Raw genomic sequence first — 26362 nt, forward strand, 5'->3', positions numbered from 1 at the left:
AAGCTGGAAATGGATATTTTGGACAAGGTGACTTAAAAGTGCACCGTAGGCTCAATCTTGCAAAGCGCTGGACCCACTGACCCTGAGCCATCAAAGTGCTGAAATATATGCTTAAAATTAAGCGTGCGCATAATCCCAGTGAAATAAATGGGGCGACTCATACACAAAGTTACACCCAAACTCCCACTTCTGTTGGTGGAAACTGAACATGCTCACATGGTGGTCTGGCGGAAGACCAAGGAAAAAAATCAGTGCACTATAATATATTAGTATGAAAATTAGCTTCCCAAACAGGACTAGATGTTTTTTTCATATGCACATTTGTGATTGACTGACCACAGGAATATCTGTGAAAATAACCTAAATCTGCACATTTCTACGGTCTCTGGCAGTGGCACTTCTGATTAACCAAGGCTCACAAGCTCATGATGCATAGCCATTCTGATATTTTGAACAAGAACTCATACTCTCATAATCTACACTTAAAACACAAAGACGGTCTCTTGTTTATGCTTATAAGTATGGGAATTTGGCTGCACAAAGAACTTCCAAAAAAGATTAGAATGATCCAGACTCGGGCCACTTACAAGGCATGTTGCTAATTGCTCTACTATGCTGAAGCTTCCCCATCATAGCAGGAAGATTAACCCAGGCACACACACATGCATGTGAACACACAATATGCCTCAAGAAAAACCTCCTCTGACCAAGGAAGGGATATGACAGAACACTCTATGGATACTATTAGAAACCTCATTATACAGATCTAATTTAATTGGGAAATGTTTAGATACTATGTTGATGGGTGCTTGAGAAAAACCTAAGACGGACACATTTTTCCATTAATGTAGGAAGAAGTTATTTCACTAACATTAACTAAAATGTTATGCTTGGATGCCTCTTCTGTTGATGAAGGAATGGATGCTACGGACTTCACAGGCATTTCTAGCTCTCAGCAAAGTAGACTGCGTCGGAACAGGCTCCAAGAAAAAATAACCACCTTGTAGTACCAGTTAACAATAGGTTACCAAAAGGCATGACTGGCGTGGGCATGTTAGATAATATCATGCTAAATTATAGCAAAGAAGATACAACTAGAAAGAGTCTACTGGAATTCAGGAAACAAATTGTGCATTTGCCCTGAGAAGTCACCAACGCAGCCACAGAAGTATGGCCCTAACAGTGTGCAGAACTCTTGTGTGAGGCACAGAAAAAGAAAACTTTACATTGTCCGTCTGTGAAATATCCCTGACTCAGTGGGGTGAAGGCAAGAGCACAGAAGAGAGATCATCTATTTCTTAGTCACAGTCAGCCAATGGACCGAAGCAGATGAATGTATCAGGTGGTGACCGTCATGATCCATACCCTGTTCACAGAGTGCAGGCAGGCATAAGGATGAAACACTTCCCTATAATACTGCAGAGCAGTTCTCATCAGTTTGCTTCCATTGGGGAGCTATCAGAACATTGGGCATAGGTTCCATGGGAGCAGTGCTGAGTAAGTTTTTGGCTCCTGAACTACTGTTTGTATATTTGGGGGCCACACAAGAAAAAGCCCTCGATGGCTATGTGGCTGAAATGGAATTTTTGTCAAAACAGAACCCTAAATGATTCATTATGTTCTCAATGGAACAATCCTTTTGGGATAGTCTGAGCTGCTTAAGAGAAAGCAAAGGTTGATCTTGGAGGAAAAAAAAAGACATCCACAAATGTTATTTATCTTATGCGTCAAGTCATTTTCACTTAAAATTCCTTTGTAAGTTTCCAAATACTTTTTGTTACAGTGCAAAACTTTAAAATAGAAGATAAAAATAGAACTTATAATACATTTTAAAAACAGACATGCCAAACTATACTGCACATACATGTTAAATATGACAGTTTATTAACATTGCTTTTTGCAATGGAAAATTTTGTTATATTTCCACACAAAAACCTCTGTCAAAACAGAATTAGGGTTGAGAATATACTGCCCTAAAACAATAAAACGTTACAGTTAAAAAAAAATCAGGAAATTCAGTTAACAAACAACCTTTACTCTGCCCTGTTTTCTATGCCCATCCTCCACTTGGGGATTGAAAATGCTGACCAGAGGCCACATGAAACTATTCACACTTGTAATTCTAATATTGTCTAAGAGACATTGCTGGGAGGCACTATATATAAAGTATAGAGAGAAATAATAAACATTGTAATTGAAAATGTAAACTTCACTTGATTTTTTTTCAATCTTTGTGATTATGGTTTTCCTGCCATTATGAAATAAATGCTTTTGACAGAATAGCAAGAAATCCAGAAACATATTTTAAAATGCCACTACAGTGGATGCAATTTGACAGAGTTACAGAAATAAACATTTTTCTTTTCATTACGCAACTAAGAGTTCTCATTAGTATATATGAGCTCATTTCTACAGTAGCATGACCCAACCACTAGATAACAATCTGGTCAATGTTCAAAACAAGTAGTAGGGAGGACAATGGCAATCCACAGCTATGCAACTATCTCAGAGTGGAAAATGGCTACTTCTCAAAAGGGCGTACGTTATAATTAGAAGAAAAAATGTTTTTAAAGTTGATTTGCAAAGCTAATTAAAAATTGTGGCTTTTAAAAAGTATATTTTGATTGAGCATTTAGGTAATGGATCATTAAAACAATTTTCTTCATTACAGGTGAAGTACTTTTCTAAATGCATCAATATAAAACGATACAATAAAATGAACTAGAGCACACTTTTGCTGATAACAGATTTTGAGAATGGGATCTCGTAAATGCAAAGCAAACTGTTTATGATGGAAGTGTTTTTATTCTGCCATGTAATAATTATTTCACTGATCTACTTTATATAAAGCTTTTGGAATCTATATTTTCTCTTTATTTAAGATTAGACTACAAGCAAGACACTACTAAAATTCCATTATAATTAAATACATCAATGAAATACATGCTGAAAATTCTGACAGAATAATGGCTAACCTCTTGTGTTCACCAACTCCCTTACAAAAGTACAAGCCAATTGAAGGTATAAATAAAATGGTGTTTATAATAACATCAGCCAGGGGGTGATGTATTTTTAGTAGGTGAACACATTAACTCAAATACTGTAGGGTATTCTTGAGGAAAAAATAACTGTAAAGCACAGAAAGATTTAACTACACAGAATCAACCTTAAATACCAAATTTCCTAAACGAATCCTCAAAAGAAAGCACACACAACTCATTTACTATAGCAAGCTGAACACTAAAAGAAAAACAAGCTTAATTTTCTTTTAACCTAATTATCTACGTGTTAACCATTCAAGGAAAAAATGTCTTTGTGACTTTAACACAGACAACTCCTTTCTAGAGAGACAGTCTCCAATAATTAACTCCTAAAAATGTTAATTGCTATTTAAGTACTATTGAGCATGGATTTTTTTCTTAAATCCTACAAACAGGTATATAACATGCTTATATATAATACAGTCTATAAAGTGTTTAACACTGGATATTAATAAGGATTCATTCCAATTCTAATAATACTTGAATTATATTAGCCTGGTTTCGATGATGGTGATTTATGTGTATTCCAGTAGCACTATAGGCCCCATTGTATGGGGCACTGTAGCAATGTATGGCAAGAGACAGTCCCTGAGCCTTACAGGCTAATCAGACAAAACAAAAATGACCAGACACCTCCATTTTCTGAGTCCATTAAGAAGACAGCACTTATATGTTATAGTGATAGGCGCTATTTAAAAAACAAAAGATATCTCTCCCTTCCTTAGTCTCCTGAGTTGGAAGGTCACTGTCTGGCATCTGATGGGGGCATACCCTACAGTGTCTCAGTGACAGATATTGCTTCTGCCTTATCCCATCTGAAGCCATCTTCGAATCTTATTCAGATACAGTTAATTTGCAACTTGTATCCTCACAAACAGGCACTCTCTTTCTCATACACACATGCTTTTTTTTGGTTCCTCAAGCAAATTCCTTTGAAATTATTTTCCATGCTTTGTGCTAGCCCAAAGTTATTTCTGGAAAGTTTGAGCAAAGTCCATTTCATTTTTGAGTTGTGAGTGGAGGGGAAATACTTTCCCTATATGCTCTGATTGGGGTGTCTGTTCTTACATATCTTTTTTAAATGGCTGAGATTAAAAACTTCAAACCTGACTTCTTTTATAGTCCTCATCGAGACCAAAACAAAAATGAAGAATCCACATTTGAAGAAAATTGGGGTTTTAAAGTTGTGTATGTTTAACCTCGGCAGTTCTGTATATGCCCATTAAACTGTTTCTGTTTTGGCTTTGAAGGATCCCCTTATAGTTAAAGGTGCTCTACAGTTTAGCAGTCTTTTTTCATTATTTCTACCTTCCAAAAGGAAGGAAATCCAAACAGGAATATTTGAACCAAAAAGCTAGTGTTAATGCAGTTTTAAGGATGAAAAATGTAGCACACAAGTCATACAAAATCCAAAGGTTAAAGTTTTACTGTAACATTAATTGATACCCAGTTTTATTCCCAGCCAAAAAAAGTAACTGCTTGCCAGATAGTAACTGTCCCATGCCCTAATATATGAACTAGATACATGGTTGTTTTTAGGGCCATTCATCAAATGCCATGGTGAGGAGTGTGGAACATAAGTAGAACAAAACAGAAATCTCTTCACTACTATTAGAGTCATCTTTAAAAGGAAATGGTATACCCCAGGGGTCGGCAACCTTTCAGAAGTGGTGTGCCGTGTCTTCATTTACTCTAATTTAAGGCTTTGCATGCCAGTAATACATTTTAACGTGTTTTAGAAGGTCTCTCTATAAGTCTATATATTATATAACCAAACTACTGTTATATGTAAACAAGGTTTCAAAATGTTTCAGAAGCTTTATTTAAAATTAAATTAAAATGCAGATCTTATCAGTTTAGCGTGATCCTTGCCCTTGCTTTTCCTTGCTGAGTTTTCCAATGTCTGGCACGTATTTGGATACTTTAAGCTGCACACTGAGTGATCAGTTGTTAACCGGCTGGCAGGAGGTCAGCGGCTGGAACCCCACATCGGCAGCTGAGGTGAGTGGAGCTGGCGGCTGGTAGGGCTAGCAGGGCCGGAGGCCTGGACTCTGTCTGGCAGGGGGCCTGCGCTGGAACTCCAACCAGAAGCAAGGTGAGTGGGGCTAGGGCAAGGACCCTGGCTGGCAAGGGGCCAGCAACTGGAACCCCAGAGCAGCGTCTGAGCGGCTCAGCCCGCCGCCGCTCTGGGGTTCCGGCTGCCAGCTCCTGCCAGCTGGGGTCTCAGCCCGCTGCCAACCTGGGGTTCCTTCACCCAGGCCAGCAGCGGGTGCTAAGTGGGACCGGCAGCGGGACCCAGGCTGGCAAGGGGCTAGCAGCATGAACCCCAGAGCGACGGTGGGCTGAGCAGCTCAGCCCGCCCCGCGTGCCATCAAAAACCGGCTCGTGTGCCACCTTTGGCACGCATGCCGTAGGTTGCCGACCCCTGGTATACCCAATAAGTGATTTCTCTCCAAATTTATTCTATGCCCAGAGTGAGGAAATAAGAGTAAAGCACTGCTGGCTACAAATGTGGAGGATCTTTTCCATATTGACTCGCACTCTTCACCACTTATCCTCATCCCCAACCAGATGTTTTGTGTAAGACCTCAGAATCCAAGATCTTTAATGACTGTGATCCCATTTGTTCCAATTATTTGGAAAAAGTAAAGGTCCTGGTTCAATATTGCTCAATTAAAGATTTATATCACTTTGTATTGCTGCAGATATGGAATGGGTTACCATACAACTATAACAAGTTATGAACCAAAGAATTATAAACAGTACATTTTCTTTTGAAATCTATTACATATAATTTCATACAGGTATCTGAAGAGAGAAACTGTAAAAATAGACTGCTGACTTCAATGACTAATCTGGGAAAAGTATGTAATTTTATTTCTGCTTTCTACTACTTAAAAAAGCACAATTGGAAATTACACAGGTTTGGTAGAATACAATTGAAAAAAATGACAGAAGTCAGAAACTGGATAGCAAAGACCATTTATTTAAATTCTAAAACCAACTTCCAAAAGCCTTTACAGACCAAAGTAGTATTTTGATCCATGATATTTAATTATCTTTCAGTGGCTGGAGATTTCAAAACATTCCTACTCTCCCATCAAATAGGTTATGGAAAAAGTTTACATTTTTACTACAGTTTTTCCCCCACACCAAAGAGCAAAAGTGACATTTTGGAGTACGCTGTAGCTCTTAACATCCTCACAGGAGAGTGATAGATAGTTTTTCAATTTCTAAAATTTTCCTGGGGGTCAACCAGGGTTAATATCTGCATAGACCATGCAGCACCTTATGGTTATCAGACCAACACTCGAGGTAACTGGTCACTCAATGCTCTGAAAAGGTGGTTAAAAACCTAAAACAGGAGCTAGCATCCAATGGGATTTGTAGCTAAAAGTCACAAATCAGTTTGTTTAATGAAAACAATGACTAAGAATAATGATTTACATTTGTGTAGCACCTTTCTGCCTCAAAACTTATGTCAACACAAGGATTTTTTCTATAGGATTTCCCACCATAGTTATCACTAGTGCAATCCTTTGGTGGTAGCAACAGTGGCAAATTTTATTTTTCTACTCCTTTGACTTCACTTATTCCACAATTTTTAGGAAAAAATGATAGCATAAAACCTTGGCAGGTTACATAGCTGTCTGAAAATGATTAGATTGTTTGGCAGTTCACCAGTATATGTTTCAAAGCCAGCTTGGCAAGATATTTAAATTTTAAAATGTGTTCTTCAGTTATGGAATTGCCCTACCACAAAACTGCAGTAACTGAACTAGGGCATACCGTTGCTTGTGTTTATAGTACTGAATTAAGAACAGCCCAGTTTCTCAGCTCAGTGTTACTCATAACATTACAGTCTTTTCATGAAGTGTTAGACCCTGATCCTGCACTTTGACATAGGAGTAGTCGCCATGAAATCAACGAGATCCCTTGTGTGTGCAAAATAAAGCATATGACCAAGTATGCATTTGTATGGGGTTTACGTTACTTGTATCCAAAAGTGGAATTGAGAACCTTTGTTTGTAAATGCCATAATGCCAGGCACACATACACCTCTACCTCGATACAACGCTGTCCTCAGGAGCCAAAAAAAAATCTTACCGCGTTATTGGTGAAACCGCGTTATATCGAACTTGCTTTGATCCACCGGAGTGCGCAGCCCCGCCCACCTGGAGCACTGCTTTACTGCGTTATATCTGAATTTGTGTTATATCGGGTCACGTTATATCGGGGTAGAGGTGTACTTGCATTTGTAAGTTGTGAACTACAAACCGACCAGGTGCATCAGAGATTTAAAAAAGTTCACAAAAAAAAATGAAATTTACTAACTCGCCTAGGCAGACTCACATTACATTATTTTTTAAAGACGTTTTAGTGTGTGGGAAAAAAACTGAATTTGGTATTCCTTAATATGACTTGTCTTTAGAGATAGAAAATTCACTGCTTTGTTCTTTCTCTGTTTTGAATATTAAAATTATCTATCGTCTTATGTAAACATTAAAATTCTCTTTGGAGACATATGACATTTCAAGACTTCAGAACATTTCCCTAATCAAAGTTCTTCAGCTCCTCTTAGTGGGACCAGATAGCAACTGTGAAAAATTGGGACAGGAAGGTGGGAATAATAGGCACCTATATAAGACAAAGCCCAATACCAGGACTTTCCCTATAAAGTCAGGACCTATGGTCACCCTAGCTCCAGTCCCACAAATGGATCTGTGAAGGTGGACCCTTAATGCCGCCCTTTGCAGTACAGGGGGCTTATGTAGCAAGTGTGAAAGTAGAAGCCTCTATATAAAGATGCAAGTTTCTCCGGAGGAACTCATCACACAGTCTTAATGTTTTGCAAAAACACAGCTTTTTAGAGGATGGTGAAGGGTAATATTTTTCAATCTTAATTACACAGAGTGAAATAGTTATCTATCAATTTATATTTTACACTCACAAAAACTGCATTAAAAGAACATTGAGGTTGCAAAGTCAAGTGCTCGAAAGACAGGAATGCCAAAATAAATGTTGCCCAGGCAACCCTAGTTCAGGCTCCTTGTGTGTAAGCAGTGTGATAGTCTTCTATTATATGACCACATACTAATTTTTCTACAGGACCCTTCCTTTTTCAGTGCACAGGATGGATTTGCTTTGGGAATGAATCAAGGTTGTTTAGTGAAGGAGACTTGTCTGTAGTAGCTCTGACTTATTTGTTGAAGAAGTTAGAAAATGCGTATTATAATTTTTTTCCAAATATTTAACAAGTGTGAGTGGAAGGAAAAGAACATTATAGCCACACTTTAAAGACCTAAAACACTAATATCACAAAATCGGCTCAAGGCATCCTCTTGTCGTTTTTATTTATTTAAAAACCCCACAACTGTTCTGGCTAATTAAATAGCCACCATTTAATAGGCCTACTATGTGGAGACAGGTTTGAAAGGTTCCAGATGACTTCTAAGAATTACTTAAGTGTCAGGACTACCATGAAGATGATGATTCATTTGAAGCTCAGTCTGATTACAGATTAATAGATTTTAAGGCCAAAAGAACAGTTATGTCATCCCTTGTCTGACACCTGTATACCACAGACCAAAGAACCTCACCCAATAATTTCCACATCAAGCCCATAATTTCTGTTTGCGTTATAAATTTGTAAAAGATATAGTCTTGATTTAAAGTCTTCAGATGAAGAATAATCCACCATCTACCACATTGAACCTTCTTTTCTCTAACTTTTCCTAGAAATTTACAGTAAATTGTGGAGATTATTCTAATATTTATCTAACATTACTCTAAAGAATTTGGACAAAGTCACATATTTACTTTTGAAATGTTTCTTTTACCTTGAACTAATTAAAACAGTAAAATAATAGCTAATCATTACCCAATTTGGAATGTGTAAATTGGCTTCAACAGGAGAGTATGCCCCAGAATACCCCATGCCCCAGTAGTTAGTTAGGGAGATTTCTTGGGAGGAAGGAGACCAAGTTCATATCCCTACTGTACATCTGGCAGAGCAGAGTCTTCAGCCTGCATCTCCCACAGCCTGAGTGAGTGCACTAACCACTGGGCTAAGAGTTACAAGTGGGGATGACGTTCCCCACTATGCTGCCCTTCTGGCTGTTTTGTGAATCTAGCCCTTTAAAAATGCCCAGAAAGAAAATGTTTTGTGTTGAATTACATTTCATTTGACCCAAATGGGACTTTTTATGTTTGCTGGAAAATGTTGGCATTTTCGGATTTGGTTCAATGTGAACCAATTTTTCCCTCCCAATTTTACAGGACTGCCAGCTAATTAAAAAAATCAGTTATTCGCCCAGCTCTAGTCACATATTTCTTCTGCCTTGACAAATGAATCAGGAATCATTTCACTCAAATCTAGAAAATCCCATGACAAACAGATAGATTGTACAAAGGGCACCTATGATGCTAGAGAGTAGTTGTCAGAAACAAATTTGCCCACATTTCCGTAACAGTAGCAATTACATTTTTGGAACTGGAAATTTGCTCAAGCAGTTACTGAAACTATGGCTCAGTTGCAAAAACTGTGATATAGTACTACACATGAACATATTCTTTCCATCCTCCTGAGAAAATCTGGGTGTTTACATACATATGGGTTCATTTAGTGGGAGCATAGTAGTTGTGAATCCTAAAGAAACTCACAAGGAAAATTCATTATCTGGTAACTTCCTATCTGGAATTAACACCCCCCTGATTGATTTACCTGCTGGGCACTGATACTGGAGGCACTTTAGATTTGTTACAAAGGTGCTCTGGAGATAAGCCACCCCCCATTAGTTGCTCTCCAGATGAGTACTCCCAAAGCTGTAGAAACACTTAACACAGTAAAAAGCAACAGAGGGTTCTTACCCACGAAAGCTTATGCTCCCAATACTTTTGTTAGTCTTAAAGGTGCCACAGGACCCTCTGTTGCTTTTTACAGATTCAGACTAACACGGTTACCCCTCTGATACTTAACACAGTGGTTCCTACCCCTTTTTTTGGTTTGGAGCATCTCATTAGTAATGAATTTGAATGTAAACACCCCTCCTCCCCAATATTCCTAAAGCTGTCACTGAATCTCACCTATTTTCGGTCCATTTTCTCTCCTTTCTTTCTGGTCTGTTTTTTAAGGTCTCTTTCCTTTCTGAGTACTTTTGAGGTTTTGCTCCTCATTTTTTTAAACTTTGTTTTCTTTCTACCCCATTGTTTCCCCAAATCTCCTCTCCCCTTCTTTGCCCTTCTGTGAAGCCTGAGTTCTCGGTCTTTTCCCCTTCTTCCTCTCTACAGTTCATTGATGACCTGTATGTATACTGAGCTAAAATTACATAATGCTGGAAGAAGATGAGCAAGCTACAGTAGTATTACTGCCTGAGAAGGTTAAGCACTTGGCACACCACATTCTGTAATACTGGTGTATGGTACCACCACTGAGAAAGAACAAAAAGTAGTTTCCTAAGTGTACTACATCGGGTGTTCCCACACACTTTCACAGTGTGGATCTCTCCGTTGTGACTGCATAGACTCTTCTTCCTTTCCACCATTAGTGATCACATAATATTCCTGTTGTGACTACAGCAATAGTTCACATAGAACTAATATTAAGAATGTATTTTTAGCGCTCTTTTAGTGCAATTTAGGAGCTGGAAATAAGGAAGAGGAGCCAGCATCATGTGACCAGGCATTTCTCTGTGGATCACCAGCAAGCATTTCATTGACAAAGAGTGCTCTACAGACCACAGTTAGCAACCTCTGTTCTATACTATCACTGTAAGAAACAGATCTCAGACGCACTGGGGAGAATTGATTTATCACAACATAGCAACTCAATAGACGAGAAAGATAATACACATTTGATTTTTAATTGATTTTTCAAAGTCTGATTTCTCACTTTGAAAACAGACTTTAAAAAGTGACCAAAAAAGTTAAACTGCAGCTAAGCATTATTTTAAAATATACAGTTGAAATGGATAGTGCAGACCTACTGACTGTTGTTACTCATGAACCTGTTTTTAGCTCCTTTGACGGGTCTGTTGAGCCTTTTTACTATTCACTTTTGTTCCTCTTGAACAAAGAACTGAAACTGAAAGCTTGCCCTGCCTTCTGTACTTCAAGATCAACTATCCCTATGATGGGAACAGAGTGGCATGTCTCTGAACTGATTTCATTTCTTAGAGGTTTCCCCACCGACATCTATCCCTATGTAGAGGCATCACTTTCATCTCTCCATTTCTTTTTGAAGTGCCAAAGACAGACACCATTTCCTTTCCAAAGGAAAGAGTCTTGAAAACATCCACCACCAATCCTGGCTTGGAATTATCCAAACCTATTTCTTCTGCTTTCTAGTACCTAAATATATGTTGATTAGTGCCTTATAACTACTGAAACAGTAGTATTGTCTAGAAAAATTTGCTGATCAACAACAGAATATTTTTCTGACCAATAAAAGATTACTTCTCATATGACAGGAATTATATTTATTGCCACATTTTTGTCTTAATGGTAACATTTACTTGAAGCAAGTTACCATATAACCCACATGAAAACAGCAGCATATCAACTCCAGAGAAAATATTTTGTGAAAAAGTTATTTTGTTATCAAAACACTTCCTTCTACTTTTCAGAACAATCGAAAACTACCCAGACAGGATAGAAATATTTATTTCTGAAGAGCATAAAAAGGTACTTTTTCACCTTGATTTTGAAAAGAGTGAATCAAATGCATGTCTTGACCAAAATGTAACCCTTTTCCCCCTTATTTTTTTTCTTGCCACATCTACAGGAAATAGATCACCAAAACAGATGGAATGAATAGATCTTTTACCTCCCAGTGGCTGAACACCAGCTGCGGACTGGCCAGGCCACTTGTTCTCTTCCTGATTTCATCAGCAAACCCAAAGCTTTCGGCTACTGGCAGCACGGCCTTAATAATAAACATGTCAGTCCCCTCTTTCATCTCCTCTTGTAACACTCGGCCTTCTCGTTTGGACAAGACAGCGTATACACGACCTGCAAAGGCATAAGTCTTATTAGTTTGTTGAGCCTTTCACGGTCTTTGCTTCAAGGCAAATACATAATTATTTATTTAGGAAAGTTAAGTACTGAATATAGGGTATACTTTCTATGACTCAGTATCTTTCCTGTAAGATTGTGGGTGGACTAATTAAAATCATACAAGGCATACATTTGTCAGTTACTAAAACATGCAAATCCACAGTATATACATGTTTAATAAATCACTACTACTGTGTGGTTGTTACACTATGTACATTTTATGACAATACGATGTATATTTCTCAAAGGCATACTGCAGCAAAGAAAACATTTGTATAAATATCCATTAAGCTGAATATTTTAAATTGTATTATCTGAAAAGAATGTGGGAGTGTGCTGTTAGACATATTTTATTTGTAAATATCCCCATTGTCGGTCAACTTGGCTTTGATATTTGAAAGTTATTATCTGTCACTCCCCACTACTTATTACCTATTCTCACACACTATAAACATTCCACACACATAGAGATATAAATGTAAAGAGTAATTATTATCAAGTGAAATTAAATCCTTTAAGGCCAGTGAGTTGGGCTCTCTGTGGGGAACTTTGCAGAGGATGTAAGGTGAGGGAATCTAATCCACAGATAGGCCATAACGAATGAGAACAATCGCTACTCCATCTTTGCAGCCTCACTGCAGGCCAGTAGATTCAAATAAGTGTGGATCCAACAGCTCTTGCCTATCACCTCCAATGACATTTTCTGCTCTTGCCAGGACACACCCCCTCCTAACCCACCCCTCATGTGGTCCTCTGCATGTGGGTGAATTTCACCTTTACTGTGTACCTTGTCTTCTTGTTACTTACGAAATTTGAAAAAAGTGTTTTAGGTTCTAAACTGTGAAATCAGACACAAAGTCAGAGCATTTTCAAGACAAATGTACTGGATGTGGCGTGCATGTATGAGATTTGTTGATATAAGCTAAACAACTGCAAGCCTAAGGAATCCTTGAGAGCATGTAGGGAATTCTGAAACACCAAAAGGTTATATTTTTATACAGCTTCCAACTGCTGATTTATTGTACAAATGTACATTACTTTAAAACACAAGCTTAGACATACATTGCACAAGAGCATTATCAAGGTCACTGGAAATATTCATGGTAATATACAGAATTTATTAAAATTGTTAAGGCAAATAAGTTCCAAACTACATTACAGGATATTAAGATTATATTTTAAAATATTCATTGTATTCCTTATGTTTAATAGCAGAGCTGAAACCTTGCATACAGATACACCAGCTATTATCAGCACCATTTATTACAAAGAATCTGTCAAACCTACTGGAGAGACACATGTTGAGCTATTCTGGGCTAAGTGTTATTGAAGTCTGTTTCCCCAAAACATACAAGCTAGTAGAGATTTTTTTTTCATCTCAATAAAGGTTTTTCAATTATATGTATTTCATCCAAGTAGTTTGGATTGTTGCTTCAGTCATTGCTACCAGAGAGAAGTTATATGAGGATCTGAGTCTACAAAGTATAACTGTTCTTTGGGATAAATCTTGAAATCCACCCACTCTCCACCCCCTTTCGGACTACACTGGAGTGGAGAACTGGAGTGGGTGTGGGAGTCAGGATCTTAGAAGCCACAGGGGTTTGTGTGTAAATGCTCTGAATGCTGCAGAGCCTAGTCCTTGAGGGGAGGAGTGGGAATCTGAATCACTGGAAGAGGTGCTGAGGGTAGGCTAGACTAGTACATTGTTTTATCTAATAGGTTAAATACTGGCCACAGAGGGTCTGATCATAGCTCCAGGCCCAACTGCAAGTGGGTTTCTAACCCGTACCAAATTATCTTTTTGACTGGTTGTGTATGCGCATGTGCTTGTATGTATGCTGGAAGCACCTTTTTTCATCTCTAAATACCTGAGAAGGAAATTTATTCTGAAGTTATGACAGTACCTCAAAAGTAGAGCAATATTTTGATGCTGCAATATACCAAAAAGCCTGACTAAGATGTAATTTACTTATGCATCTGCTCTTAATGAAGTTCAACTCTTTAAAAATAAAGATGCAAACGAAAGTAAATATGAAATTAACAAGAAACTGACTACTCAGGCTCTATGAAGTGAACAGAATTGCATCCTATATAGCTATATACAAGCTAGAGCTGTAAAGAACAGTAACAATGTTTATGTTATCAGTAGACCAGTGCTATGGTAAAAGGCATTTCACCAAAATTTCACTCATATCAGCAAAATCCAAGACAGAAACTTGCCAGAGGAAAAAGGAAAAAAAAAAAAGAAAGAAAGAAAGAAAGATCAACAGCCTAAATGATAAATTTCTTACCTGATCATTTTCTTGCTATTCATTACTAATGGGCTAATGCCCCCTTCACCCACCTGTGGAATTCAGAAGTGGTCCAATGTTGTTGCTGGAGGTTCCGAGACTAAGCTCTGCCCTTCAGCTCAGGCCACCAGAAGAGTTTTTCCACAGCTGTAGAAACACTTCAGCAGCCAATTAGCATTGAGGCAACTTGAGATAACATATTAAATTAACCTCTCCCTTTCGATTAAAAATTCAATTTATATTCTGGTCATTGAATTTGAAGAGGAGCTGCTAACAAAGAAAATCATCAGGTAAGACATTTCTCATTCTGTTGCATCTCTCCTCATTCATTACTAATGGGAAGTAGTGAGCAGTGAATCCCAGAAGTAAGGAGGGGAAGGATAAGCAGAGTTTAATTATTATAGTAGAAAAACAGACAGGAATGGAAGTTCACCCCAGATAAAGCAAGTGCTTTATAAACTAAGGAGTTATTTGAGAACCAACCCAGTAGCACCTGCCAAAGGATGCCTCTGCAGAGGAATGGAAAGATACTTTGCAAATCTTTCTCAGATGAGGCTCTCACACTTTCCCCCCACTCTCTCTCTGGACTTCTGTGAATAGTTTTCCAGATGCACAGCACACCAACTGCTGCAGAATTTTTACATCTTGCCTGCAGCAACCTGGAGGCCCTAAGGCATTGGCAGTTTGGATACAATGAGATGAACAGGGTACAACTGGCATATGTAATCCATATGCTTGAGATACATCTTTAGAGCTCTAGGTACGCCCATTTATGCCACAACTTTCCAAGGATCAGAACAAAGTGACGAGAGAAGTTTTCCTCAGCAATTGTGGCAGAGGAGCTTACCTTGAATTGAAAGGTTACTGGAGCTATATGGATAACCTTTTCCTCTAACGAAGGATGGTTCTTGCATAGTTATGGCAGCTAATTGCAAAATTTGCCTTTTGGAGATAATGGTGACTAGAAAGGACAGCCACAGGCTTGCCTAATTTGTCATTGTGATTAAACTTAGAAGCGGATACTCAAAAGGAGGATCCGATGTACTTGTCTACAAAATATTGCTAGGGCTGATATCCATGTTTTTAAGATGCTTCTCTGTAGGATCCAACCAGACTGCCTACAGAAACGCTAGTGTAGCTGAGATCACCACAGAACTTTGGGATTATTATAATATCTGTATCACAACAGCATCCAGAGGTCAGGGACCCACTGTGCTTGACTCTGCACAAACAAAGAGGCAACCATCTATGCCCCAAAGAACTTTCTGTTTTCCCCCACACCAGAAACATACATTTGCCCATATCAATGAATAAAATATTCTGGTTGAGTTCTGGATACCAAACTGTATGAGAGGCTAATGGAGAATCTATAATGAACTACAGTTCTACTCCGATGCCCACGCTGTTAGCTGTAGGTGTTCCCAGTATGAATGAAGGAGTTCCTGCTTCAAGAGGTCTGTTTTCTGCAAGGGCAATGTGAGATCCTTGGTTACCTAGCAAGTCCCAAGTGCCTTCCGGATCAGTGGAGGACTAGGAGGAGGACTACAACTCTCTTTTCCTCTTTCCTGTATCCTTTATGTGAACTGTCTTGAAAGGTAGCAGATTCTTCTCTATCCAGGACATTATTTCCATTGCCATGAAGAAGCTTTGGCCTCTGGTTATTCCCTGGTTTCGGAACAGATATAAACACTCACACCTCAGTCATAAGCCAACCTCAACAGGAGGTAGGAGGAGGTTTCCTCTGTGAGTACCCACATTGTTTCTTGCACCTTCTACTGATGCAGCTGGTACTGATCACTGTCACAGACAGGATACTGGGCTCAATGGACCACTGATCGGATCCCATATGGCCATGTTTGTATTTTTTAAAAGACACTCAAAGAGGTGTAAAAATGAAACAACAGGATGTGTACTACGGGATTTTGGAAATTTGTTTTTCCAATGCTTCCATAGCGAGTACAGTATGCAAAGGTCTAGAATGAAAGTTGAGCTGGTTCTCAGCATGTTGTTTGTACCTACCTGCCTACAAAGGGGCATTCAGATGTGATCTGAAAATGACACCTAACTTTGCACTGCATAAAGTGCATAGTTCTATGCCCAAAGAAGACATTTCAGCAGGTACATTTTGAGAAAACCATGCAGCGGATGAAGCTTATGCATGGCACCAGCAATCCTAGGCATTGGAGAGAACTGAGGACTGATGACATCTCAGGAAATAGATGCCACTATATAGATGCCACTATATAGAATCTCAGGGTTGGAAGGGACCTCGGGAGATCATCTAGTCCAACCCCCTGCTCAAAGCAGGACCAATCCCCAGACAGAGTTTTGACCCAGATCCCTAAATGGCCCCTTCAAGGATTGAACTTACAACCCTGGGTTTAGCAGGCCAATGCTCAAACCACTGAGCTATCCCTTGTGGGCCCCATGAGGGATGCAATGAAGTTTTGGATCTTTGCAAATACTTACCATTATTATCATTATGCCCAGAGCCATGTCTGTTCTGACCTATGGATTAGCAATTCTCTGCATTAGGATCAAAAGCTCTTCTTGATTTTGATGAACTGGTAACTATGGATCCTTTCCAGCAGCTGTTCACTTAGTGTCCATGCCTGGATATAGGTACATAAGATGCAGCCAGTGCCTTGCTCTGACTACAGCAGCCACTTTATACTCTGGGTACAGCTGGTAGATCATGGGGTCTTGGACACAAATGCTCTTTTTGTCTGTGTTGTGCTGAGGATTTTCTTGGTTTGGAGGAAATTTATCTAGGCATCCTTGGAAACTTCTGCTCCAGATTTTTCCCTCTGCCAGAGGAAGAGAACCTTCTTGGATGCCCTGGGTGTCCGTAGTAACCAGCGAATTGCTATGGTGGCTTTGACAGTGAGGATAGAGGCCTCAGCTACTAGTCTCTCTAATGTTTCTCCAATAGCTCCTCCCCTGTAAGTTTGCATGCACAAGATATCCATTTAGGATGAGCTATTCCTGGGTGCAACATGGCTGCCTTATAGCCATCAGGTTAGAATCCACTGTTTGTCACAAATCACATCAAGGGTTTGACCAAGACAGAATCTGAGACATCTCGTTCCAAGCAAAGTTCATACTCCTAGAAGATAAGCCGCTTGTTTGCCACAAAGTAGGCTTTCCTTATTAAATGTATGAAAAACCTTTGGTCTGAATAACTACAGCTGTGCAGTGTGTCATCACTTTTATGGTCTATGGGGTCTTTTGGAAGGAAGTCCCTTTCTGAAGGTGTGACTATGTCTTTCACTAGTGGAGCTACTGCTGTATCAGAATTTGGCTCCCAAAATTATATAAAAACAAAGAAATTTCATAAAATGGTTTAGTTTAACATTTAGTTTAATCAGGTGTCCTCATTTGGATCTTATGACTCCCTCACAAGGCATCAATGAGAAAACATGTATCTAATAAGGCTTAACAGGGAGGATATTTGATTAATATTAATGAGTTCCTTGCAAGCCACTGACTGCCATCCTGTTTTGGAAAAGTTACGTAAGGTTTTTTGTTTTGTTTTGAATGCATGTGTGGTACTTCTTTCCGCAGCTGTTCACAGGTGGGAGGATAGTACACTACCCATCATGACACCGGGATCACACAGCAGAAGAGGGGTGCTGGTACACATCTCTGGATTATGGCAGGCAGCCTTTCAGGGTCACAGGGACATCTAGCACCCAAATAAGTATGATAGGAGCAACCTAGTACTACTCGGAGCTTTACTCAGTAAATCAGTGTCATTTTGAACGTCGGAAGGGATTGACCTGTCTGTGTCTCATGAAGGCACAGCTTCATGGGGACTGGAATCCGCATGTGCCTCTGTTCTGGTCACAAATGGCCTGAAGGGCTCCTAAGGCTTTCATGTGGGGTCCGCATGTGGAGCAGTGGTATGCAGGAGAGACCGTTTCCCACCATTCAGCATCTCAAGTGCATTTCCCTGCCAGAGCAAGGGTTTATGGCTGATAAGGCACAATTCCCATTCTGCCTCTGCCTGAAATCTGAGCCCCTTTCCCTGGCAGAGTGAGGGCCTTTGGGCTGAAAACCAGACAGGCAAAATTTCCAGTAGGCTGCAGCCTGATGCAGGGCTACACAGGCATGCTGCAAGGTGGGGGAGAGACAGTGAGCATGATACAGAAGAGAGAACTTGTAGGAGAAATTCCAAACACTCCCCGAGGGAGAAGGCAAAGGAGAAGGGTTTTAACCCCTAATTTTCATCCTACCTCTTCATTAACAATATTAATCGCTGCCTTGGGAAGGACAAATTTGCTTTTGCCTTTTTGAGACCCCGAGTTTTCAGGGCTTACTCTTGATTATCATGAGAATCCCCTGGTTCACAGTGGGAGGAAGGACAGCTGTGTAGGAGTTCTGATTCTTTCCGCAAAGAGGTGGGAATCCACGTTAGTATCAGGGGTGGGGGGCGGGAGGGGAGGAACCTCTGGATCCGTTCAGGGTTTCTTCCCCCTCTAGCTCAGGTCAGTTGTGGGATTTATCCCCTGGCAGGATAGCTTGCTCCTGGTCCTTAGACTCTTGCCCCAAAAGCTCAGAAGGCTCCTCATTGGGCTTTTCTGCAATGGACTGGCAGCTCCTCGGTGCAGGGTGGGGACCTGACATGCTCGTTTGACTCCGACTCCTGTGCTCTGGCAGTGTGAGGATTGGCTGTCTGGGAACAATTCACTCTCTGTAGTGCTTGTAAATGCTGTCTCACATAGGGAACACTGCTTAGATTTAAGGCAGGTGTTTGCAGGACTGCTCTGCCATGCCTGAGTGGGAGCAGAGGAGTCCAGCAAGGAGGTGCGGTAGCAGCAGATCCAGGTGGTTGAAATCTCCATGCTGCTATTTATCCAATCCAGGGGAGGAGGAAGATTCTAAGTTGCAATTGCATGAAAATATATAAAAATAAAGATTTTACAATAAAATGGTCAAGAGAAACTGAACCACGAACTTATTCCAGGCCAGAGGCAGCAAATCTGGTGGCCTGAGCTGAAAGGCGGAGCTTAGTCCTGGGGTTTCCAGCAAAAACACTGGACCGCCTCCGAATTCTCCTCAGGTGGGGAGCATTACCCCATTAGTAACGAATGAGGAGAGAAGCTGTGCAACAGAAAGACAGCAATATCAACAGGGAGCACCATTTAAATAATCACTGAGCATCTGATATTCAGAAGGTTCACGATGTATTTGGAGCTTTCCAGAAGAGAGAACTGTTTAAGAAAACAGGAGAAGAAGTGGGTATAGAAGGAGTTTTGTAGTGAATGACGTAAAGGAATCAAACATTAAATCTACTGGAAAGGAGGAGGTGCTTGTGGGAAAGTTTGAAGGTGTTTGTGAGATCCATGTATCTAATTTAAAAAGAAGTCCCATTCAATTAGACATATGCAAGCTTACAACATATTTCTGCCCCTCCTCCCATTTTTATAATGTCTTCACTGCCAAAAACAGTGGACTTTTACAGAAGGACTGTACCGGGGAAAGGATTGTGCCCAGACTAGGAAGGCGTCCAGTCTGTGATCGAAGCTTATTGAAACATCTCAGAGGGTGAGATTTCATCTGTATTCAGTTTTCTTACTATATTAGGTTTAGAGTTGCGTGTTTTATTTTATTTTGCTTGGTAATTCACTTTGTTCTGTTTGCTATTACTTTGAACCACTTAAATCCTACTTTCTGTATTTAATAAAATCATCTTTTACTTAATAATTAACCCAGAGTATGTATTAATACCTGGGGGGGAGGGGCAAACAGCTGTGCATATCTCTCTATCAGTGTTATAGAGGGCAAACAATTTATGAGTTTACTCTGTATAAGCTTTATACAGGGAAAAACAGATTTATTTGGGGTTTGAACCCCATTGGGAGTTGGGCATCTGAGTGTTAAAGACAGGAACACTTCTTAAGTTGCTTTCAGTTAAGTCTGCAGCTTTGGGGCACGTGGTTTAGACCCTGGGTCTGTGTTGGAGCAGACTGGCGTGTCTGGCTCAACAAGACAGGGTGCTGGAGTCCCAAGCTGGCAGGGAAAGCAGGGGCAGAAGTAGTCTTGGCACATCAGTTGGCAGTTCCCAAGGGGGTTTCTGTGACCCAACCCATCACATATATTAGTTATCTCGCTGTAAAAACCTCACCTTTTTTGGCAGTGAAATCATAGCCTTAAGCAGCAGTAAATTACACTGAATTTATAGTTTCAGAATTGGTGTATTTACTTAAAATCTTATGTAGTTAGGGAACCAGGAAGTTTTAAAAGGTAATATATATTGCTGAAGCAGTAATGGGGAATACTTCTAAAACATGCATTTGCTGGATGTTGGAAAAGTCTGACATTATTTCCAGGGCTACACTGAAAAATATAAAATTGCTCTTACATAACACGTCAGGAGTAGTTTCATCTCATTTTTAAAACACACCCACTCTTTTCTCCAACTTTCTCATCTTTCTTAATAGCATTATTAGCCATTTCAGTCCATTTTGGCCAATTTCCATAATCTAGCACTCAACTCAAGTAGACAAAATGGACACTGAGGAGATACGCAAGCAGGAGGCTGTCAGGGTGAAAGTGGGGGATGCCATGGGGTGAATGACAGGAGGATCTGAACCAGCAACGGTCGCAGATGCCCCAGTATCACCCACATGCTGCATTCTGCTGCACAGGGAGCTTGCACAGAGCAGGATACACTGCTGGGCAGGTGGGTGCACCTCAGCATCCAGCAGGACTATACCAGTTCTGCTGTACATGGGCAGTCTGCAGTAGAGGAAGATGGGTGGTTGAAATTACCCTTTTATGTTCATAAGTATCTCTTGCTTTGATGTGAGGTCTTAAATGCACAGAATAGATTAAGTTATAAAAGCTACTTTATTAGATATGAAAGTCATATTTCATGATAGACTTTTATGGAGAGAAACACATTTAGGTTAAGTTTGTTGTGTGCCTCCCTCCTCAGCCCGTGTATGAGACCTATTCCAGGTTTTTGGATCTCAGAGTGTCTCTCGCATCAAATGGAAGTATGAAAGGTAAACAAAGCACTACCTAAATCCAAAGCATTTCTCTTCAGTAACTACTACCACACACATTCAATCTCATGTTTCTTGTTTTGTATAACTGCTACCAACCTATATCTATTTACAATCTTAGCTCTATTTTAAAGTATTGTGTGTGGGATACACTATGGCTTCAGTTGTGAGCAGTAGTTTGTACAAAGTCAAAGTAAATACATTTGTGGCTTTGGAAAGTTAGTTTAAATATAACCTAAATGTACTGGGCCAAATTCATTGCATCAGTAAGTGGCTGAAACTCCCATGGAAATCTCTGGGTCAAAATCAGAAGCAACAAATGGTGATGAAAGTAGGTCATAAAATGGGTTTAAGTAGGTGTAAGTAATAAAGTAATGTAAATTACACAGGTTTGGCATTCAATGGGTTTGCCAAATGAGTAATTTACATGTTAGTGGGAGAAAAGTGAAGGTTAAAAAAAAGCAGAAAAAGTTATTAACTGGATGTGAAGCAGGGCTTAGGATTCCCTTTTTATCTTACTTTTCCTGCTATCCTACTTGAATACACCACTGATTATTTTAACTTCTTAAATCAATGGGAACTTGGGACCTACAACTAAGACTTGGCTACAGGAAGGAGGGATTTCCTTTCAATCTTTTGCAGCATGATTTCAGCTTTATATTTAATGCTCAATGCCTCTTGGATACCACAAAAGCATAAATGTTTAAATTGTGGAACAGTATTTTAATATTTGTGTGCCTATTAAAGCTGCAATTTAATTCTTGTCAGGCAATGAATGCTTTCACCTGGTGTCTCCAGAAGCATATTATATTCCTATTTCTATATGATGCAAATGCATAAAGATCTTTTGTTATTTTTCAGTATGATATCTCTACTAGAGAACCAGAGATTCATGGTAGTCATCAACTGGACAATTATAAAATACTTCTGGTAAAACATTTAATTAAGTTAAGCTCTCTGACACAGTCTAATGCATAAAGCTACATGATTTAACATTTAGCAATAGAATTATTTATATTTTCTTTCTTACCTAGAACTTCTGCAGTGGCCATAATTTCACACGTGTACATGGCTGCCATAAGTCTCTGTGGTTTCACTTGTAATGAGTAACGACAAGCTTCCTTCATGGTGGCAATTAGTTGTCCAGAGAAAGGGCCATAACAATCTGCAAGCAAAGTTTCCCCCTTGCGTTTACTTGATTTCTCAGATGAATTTGGACTACCTTGACTGCCATCTTGGAGTTTATTTTCGCTGGATGATTCAGTGGGATAACTACTTGACAGAGAGGTGACTTGGTCTTCATTTTTTGTCCGTTCTGTAGCATCCAATTCCTCAGAATCCTGCCTATTAGCTGACATTTGCTCTTCTGCTTTACTCATGTCCCATTTCTCCACTATAAAACAGACACCCATGAGAGGTTCTTCACACATGGGACCTGAAAGCGTAGCCAACTGAAACCCACTTACTATGCTGTTGTCAAAATCTCGATATTTACTCACTTCTTTAGTAGTCTTATCAAGGCACTGCCACACCGTTTTTTTGTAGCCTTCAAATTTACTTAACAAAATATTAGGCCCACATTTTCGTGGGCCAAATGACCAGATCTGATCAACAGCATTTCTCCACTTTCTTCCTTGCAGATTTTGCTCTAATTTTTGTTTAAATTCCTGGATCCTGTCAAGGATCTTCTGATTAATTTCATGCATTTTTTTATCCTCATTCAAAGATGAGTTGAACTGCTCCATAGTACGAATTAAGTCACTGTTTTCTTCAAGGAGTTGAGTTACCTCTTCTGGAAGTGGCATGGCTCTTACACTGAGAGTGGCATATTTATTTGGTGTAGACATTGTTATGAGGCCATCAGAATCAACCTGAACTCCTTCAGGGATTTTATTCTGGTCCTCTTTAGCCTGGTGTATGACTGCAACTTTCTGCTGTTTTCCTATTTCCTCATTCACCATGTCAACTTTTGGGGGTCTTGTTATTGTCTCCCTGAATGGGATAATTGGTTCTGATACACTAATTTGTATCTTTGCAAACCTATAAAAAATTATAAAAATATTAGTTTATAAACTTCCGAAAATAATGCCCTATATTGTGAAGCGAGTATCCATAAATAAACCCAATTACCAGGGGAAAAAAAAAAAAAGGGCCAGACTGTGGCATTTTAGCTTCTGGCTACTGTAGAACTGGTGCAAAAGCACACCCTCCATGGGAGTGTCAGAAGGCACTGCACTTCAAAAAGAAAGCATGGCCACTGTGATACCTTTTGAAAGAGGGCAAGCTTAATTAGCTCTCGGGGAGAGGTGTAAGGTCATGTCCCTACGCCATTTTGGGAGGTGATTACCACTGCTGGTATTAACCTTGTTCTCTGCGTGCAAGGACTATGATTATGAAACGGAAGGCTTCTTAGCTACCCCTCCCTCTTGCAGACCCAGAGATCAGATCATAATCTAGTCCAAAACATATTGCATAAAGCACTGCTCTGACGCTAGAAGTTAGTAACAATCTCTTCTATGCTTATTTGTTTGGTTATCCAAAAATCCCTTAACTAATACATCTCAAGTGAAAAACATTACATTATACAGTAGCTCTAAATGGAAAACATCTGAAAGCGAATAATTGGTTTCAAGAGGCCTTCTTGTATAAGCAAGAAGACTGTACCACACAAGATGGTCAGACACAAGAACATAAAATGTAACTAGGGGAAATAATTAAAATAAATTTGACACTACAGAAAAATACTAAACCGTTACACAGCAGCAGGAATGCCAATGACCTATTACTACAGCTCATAAGAGTCCAGAATGTTAAAAAACTGAAAGGTTATTAAAGAGGTTCTAAGAATCAAAATACAATAAAAATACCACCAAGCTGTTGGTGAACCCCTTTATTAAACTAAGTGAAAAAAGGCAAGTTTTTATCATTGTCTTCATCAGGCCATAGAAAAACAGAGCAGCAAGGATAGGGATACAGTGGGTTAGGGTGTTGATTAATTATTCGTTTATTAATCATAATTAAAATCTATTTAAAGTATTGATTGATCTTTCCAAACAGATATCAAAGAAAGGAAAAATCATCTGAACCCATCAGCTCAGCTTCCATCTGCCCATTATGCTGTTTCTGTTCTTCTCTGCTACTCAGCATCTCAGAAATCTTTATACAAGTAATTATTTTAGGGTAATAATTTGAAGATATGCTCTGAAAAGGACTTTTTATAAATTGACGAGAGGTGCTGTATACAGCTCAAAAAAAAGCTATTTTGTAAACAAAAGACAAACAGAACAGAGCAAGGGCAAAGCAAAACACAACTACTCTGAGTTCAAGAAATTTCAGCAACATCACAGTATGCCATAAAACATTTATAAGCACGATTATTGAAGTGTCAATATATTGTTCATCACCAAAATAATAATGAATGGACATTTCTTTTCAGATTTAGCTTCCATTAATTCATTTTCTCGAAGTGAGTATTCTGCAGGAAGCCCTTCATCTCTTTTCAGTCTTGGGTGCTTGTAGCAGCTTTTGAAGGCACAAACAAAAAATGCTTATAATGTCAGAAGCATCATGGGACTCAAACTGCCACTTGTAAATTTCTCAGACAAGAAATTATACTTAAATTAACAAAATTTCATTAAACTACTAAGAAATATTATATACATAATATTCAACAAGATAATGAAAACATAATGTATTAGATGATATGCAAGATTTAAAGACCCAATGGGTTATGATTTGCCTTGGCATAAATGCACTTTGGTGGGACTAGTACTAATGCTTTCAGGACCAGTAGAAACTTTTCTAATCCTTGATTCTAGTTCAATGATCAGAAAGAAAACATGCTTCAGCATCAAAGTCCCAGACAGACCAACACTCTGCATCCAGTCAGTAACCCCACTACTGACCAGTACCCAATAGTCACAATGCAAGTAAATTAAGGTAGGACTCTGCACTAAATAAGGTATACCCAAAAAGAAGGGTCACCGTTAAATTATCAATTTTGACCACTTTGAGTGACAGTTGACTCCTCCATTTTACTCTGTGTGGATTATATACATTTTGGGGCTCTGAAACAGCTTACTCCAAATAAACATAGCCAAGCCTTGAGGAGAGAGTTTTATCCTTAATGAATATTGGCTCTGTTTCCCTGAGACCAGCAATGGTGGTGTGTTTTAATTTTTTATTAGGTCTTGTACTGAATCTTCACACAGGGTGTAATTTCTTGCGTTGGAAGTTGTTTTGAAATAGATTCTTTCAGAAACAACTGGCATCTGCCAAAAGTCAAAAAGCCACAGGGTGAGGATCTCTTGGAAAAAAAAGAGTCTGACCAGGATTGTGTTTGAGTTTGCTCTGCATCCAAGCATGAATAGAAAGTGCCAGAATGGTTGCTTCAGTGGAACCTGAAATGAAGCATAGCATCACTGAGGCAACCAGCACTAAATTCAATATTTTTACCTTCCGTCTAAGGACTTCCATTATAATGCTTTCTCACTACAAGGTGATAATGCCTTAATTTAAGTCAGATGAAAAGATTCTAAGCTTACAAAACACTGGATGTGGTGGTACGAGGCAAATGCTATCAAAGGAAAGAGCACACTTTTTAAATTCCCCTAATAAGGCTCTAGAGCACAGAGCTGAACATCGCTCTCAAACACCCAGAAGGTTTATATAGGTTCATTAAAAGGGTAGCAAGAGGACTAGCCAAGATTTCCTGATTTTGGTTTAATGAAAAACAAGTTGCAAGTGAAAAAAACACATGCAATTTTAAATGGTACCTCCATGGACTCCTTAATCTTCTATGTTACTGTAGTTGTCAAAGAAGTTTCCAAAAGAGTTTTCACATGAAGGAAACAATCAATGGCAAACAACTATGTCAATGAAGCGTTAAGGTTGCTCTGCCTTTGCAGAATGTTGAGTTGAGCAAAACTGAAATTCTTGAAAACTTAGAAATGCAGTTAAGGTTCCC

General features: G+C 39.2%; 1 protein-coding gene across 2 annotated transcripts in view; it reads right to left on the minus strand.

Moving 5' to 3' along the window:
- Positions 1-26362, minus strand: part of EFL1 (elongation factor like GTPase 1) — a 152486-nt gene that overhangs the window by 8654 nt on the left and 117470 nt on the right. For both annotated transcript variants that reach the window (XM_054042703.1, XM_054042702.1), the window contains exons 18-19: positions 22427-23436; positions 11866-12050 (exon numbers count right to left, since the gene is read on the minus strand). In XM_054042703.1, coding sequence (XP_053898678.1) covers positions 11866-12050; positions 22427-23436 — 1195 coding nt within the window. The remainder of the gene's footprint in view (positions 1-11865; positions 12051-22426; positions 23437-26362) is intronic.

This window comes from Malaclemys terrapin, chromosome 10, assembly GCF_027887155.1.
Source record: "Malaclemys terrapin pileata isolate rMalTer1 chromosome 10, rMalTer1.hap1, whole genome shotgun sequence".
NCBI classification, from domain to species: domain Eukaryota; kingdom Metazoa; phylum Chordata; order Testudines; family Emydidae; genus Malaclemys; species Malaclemys terrapin.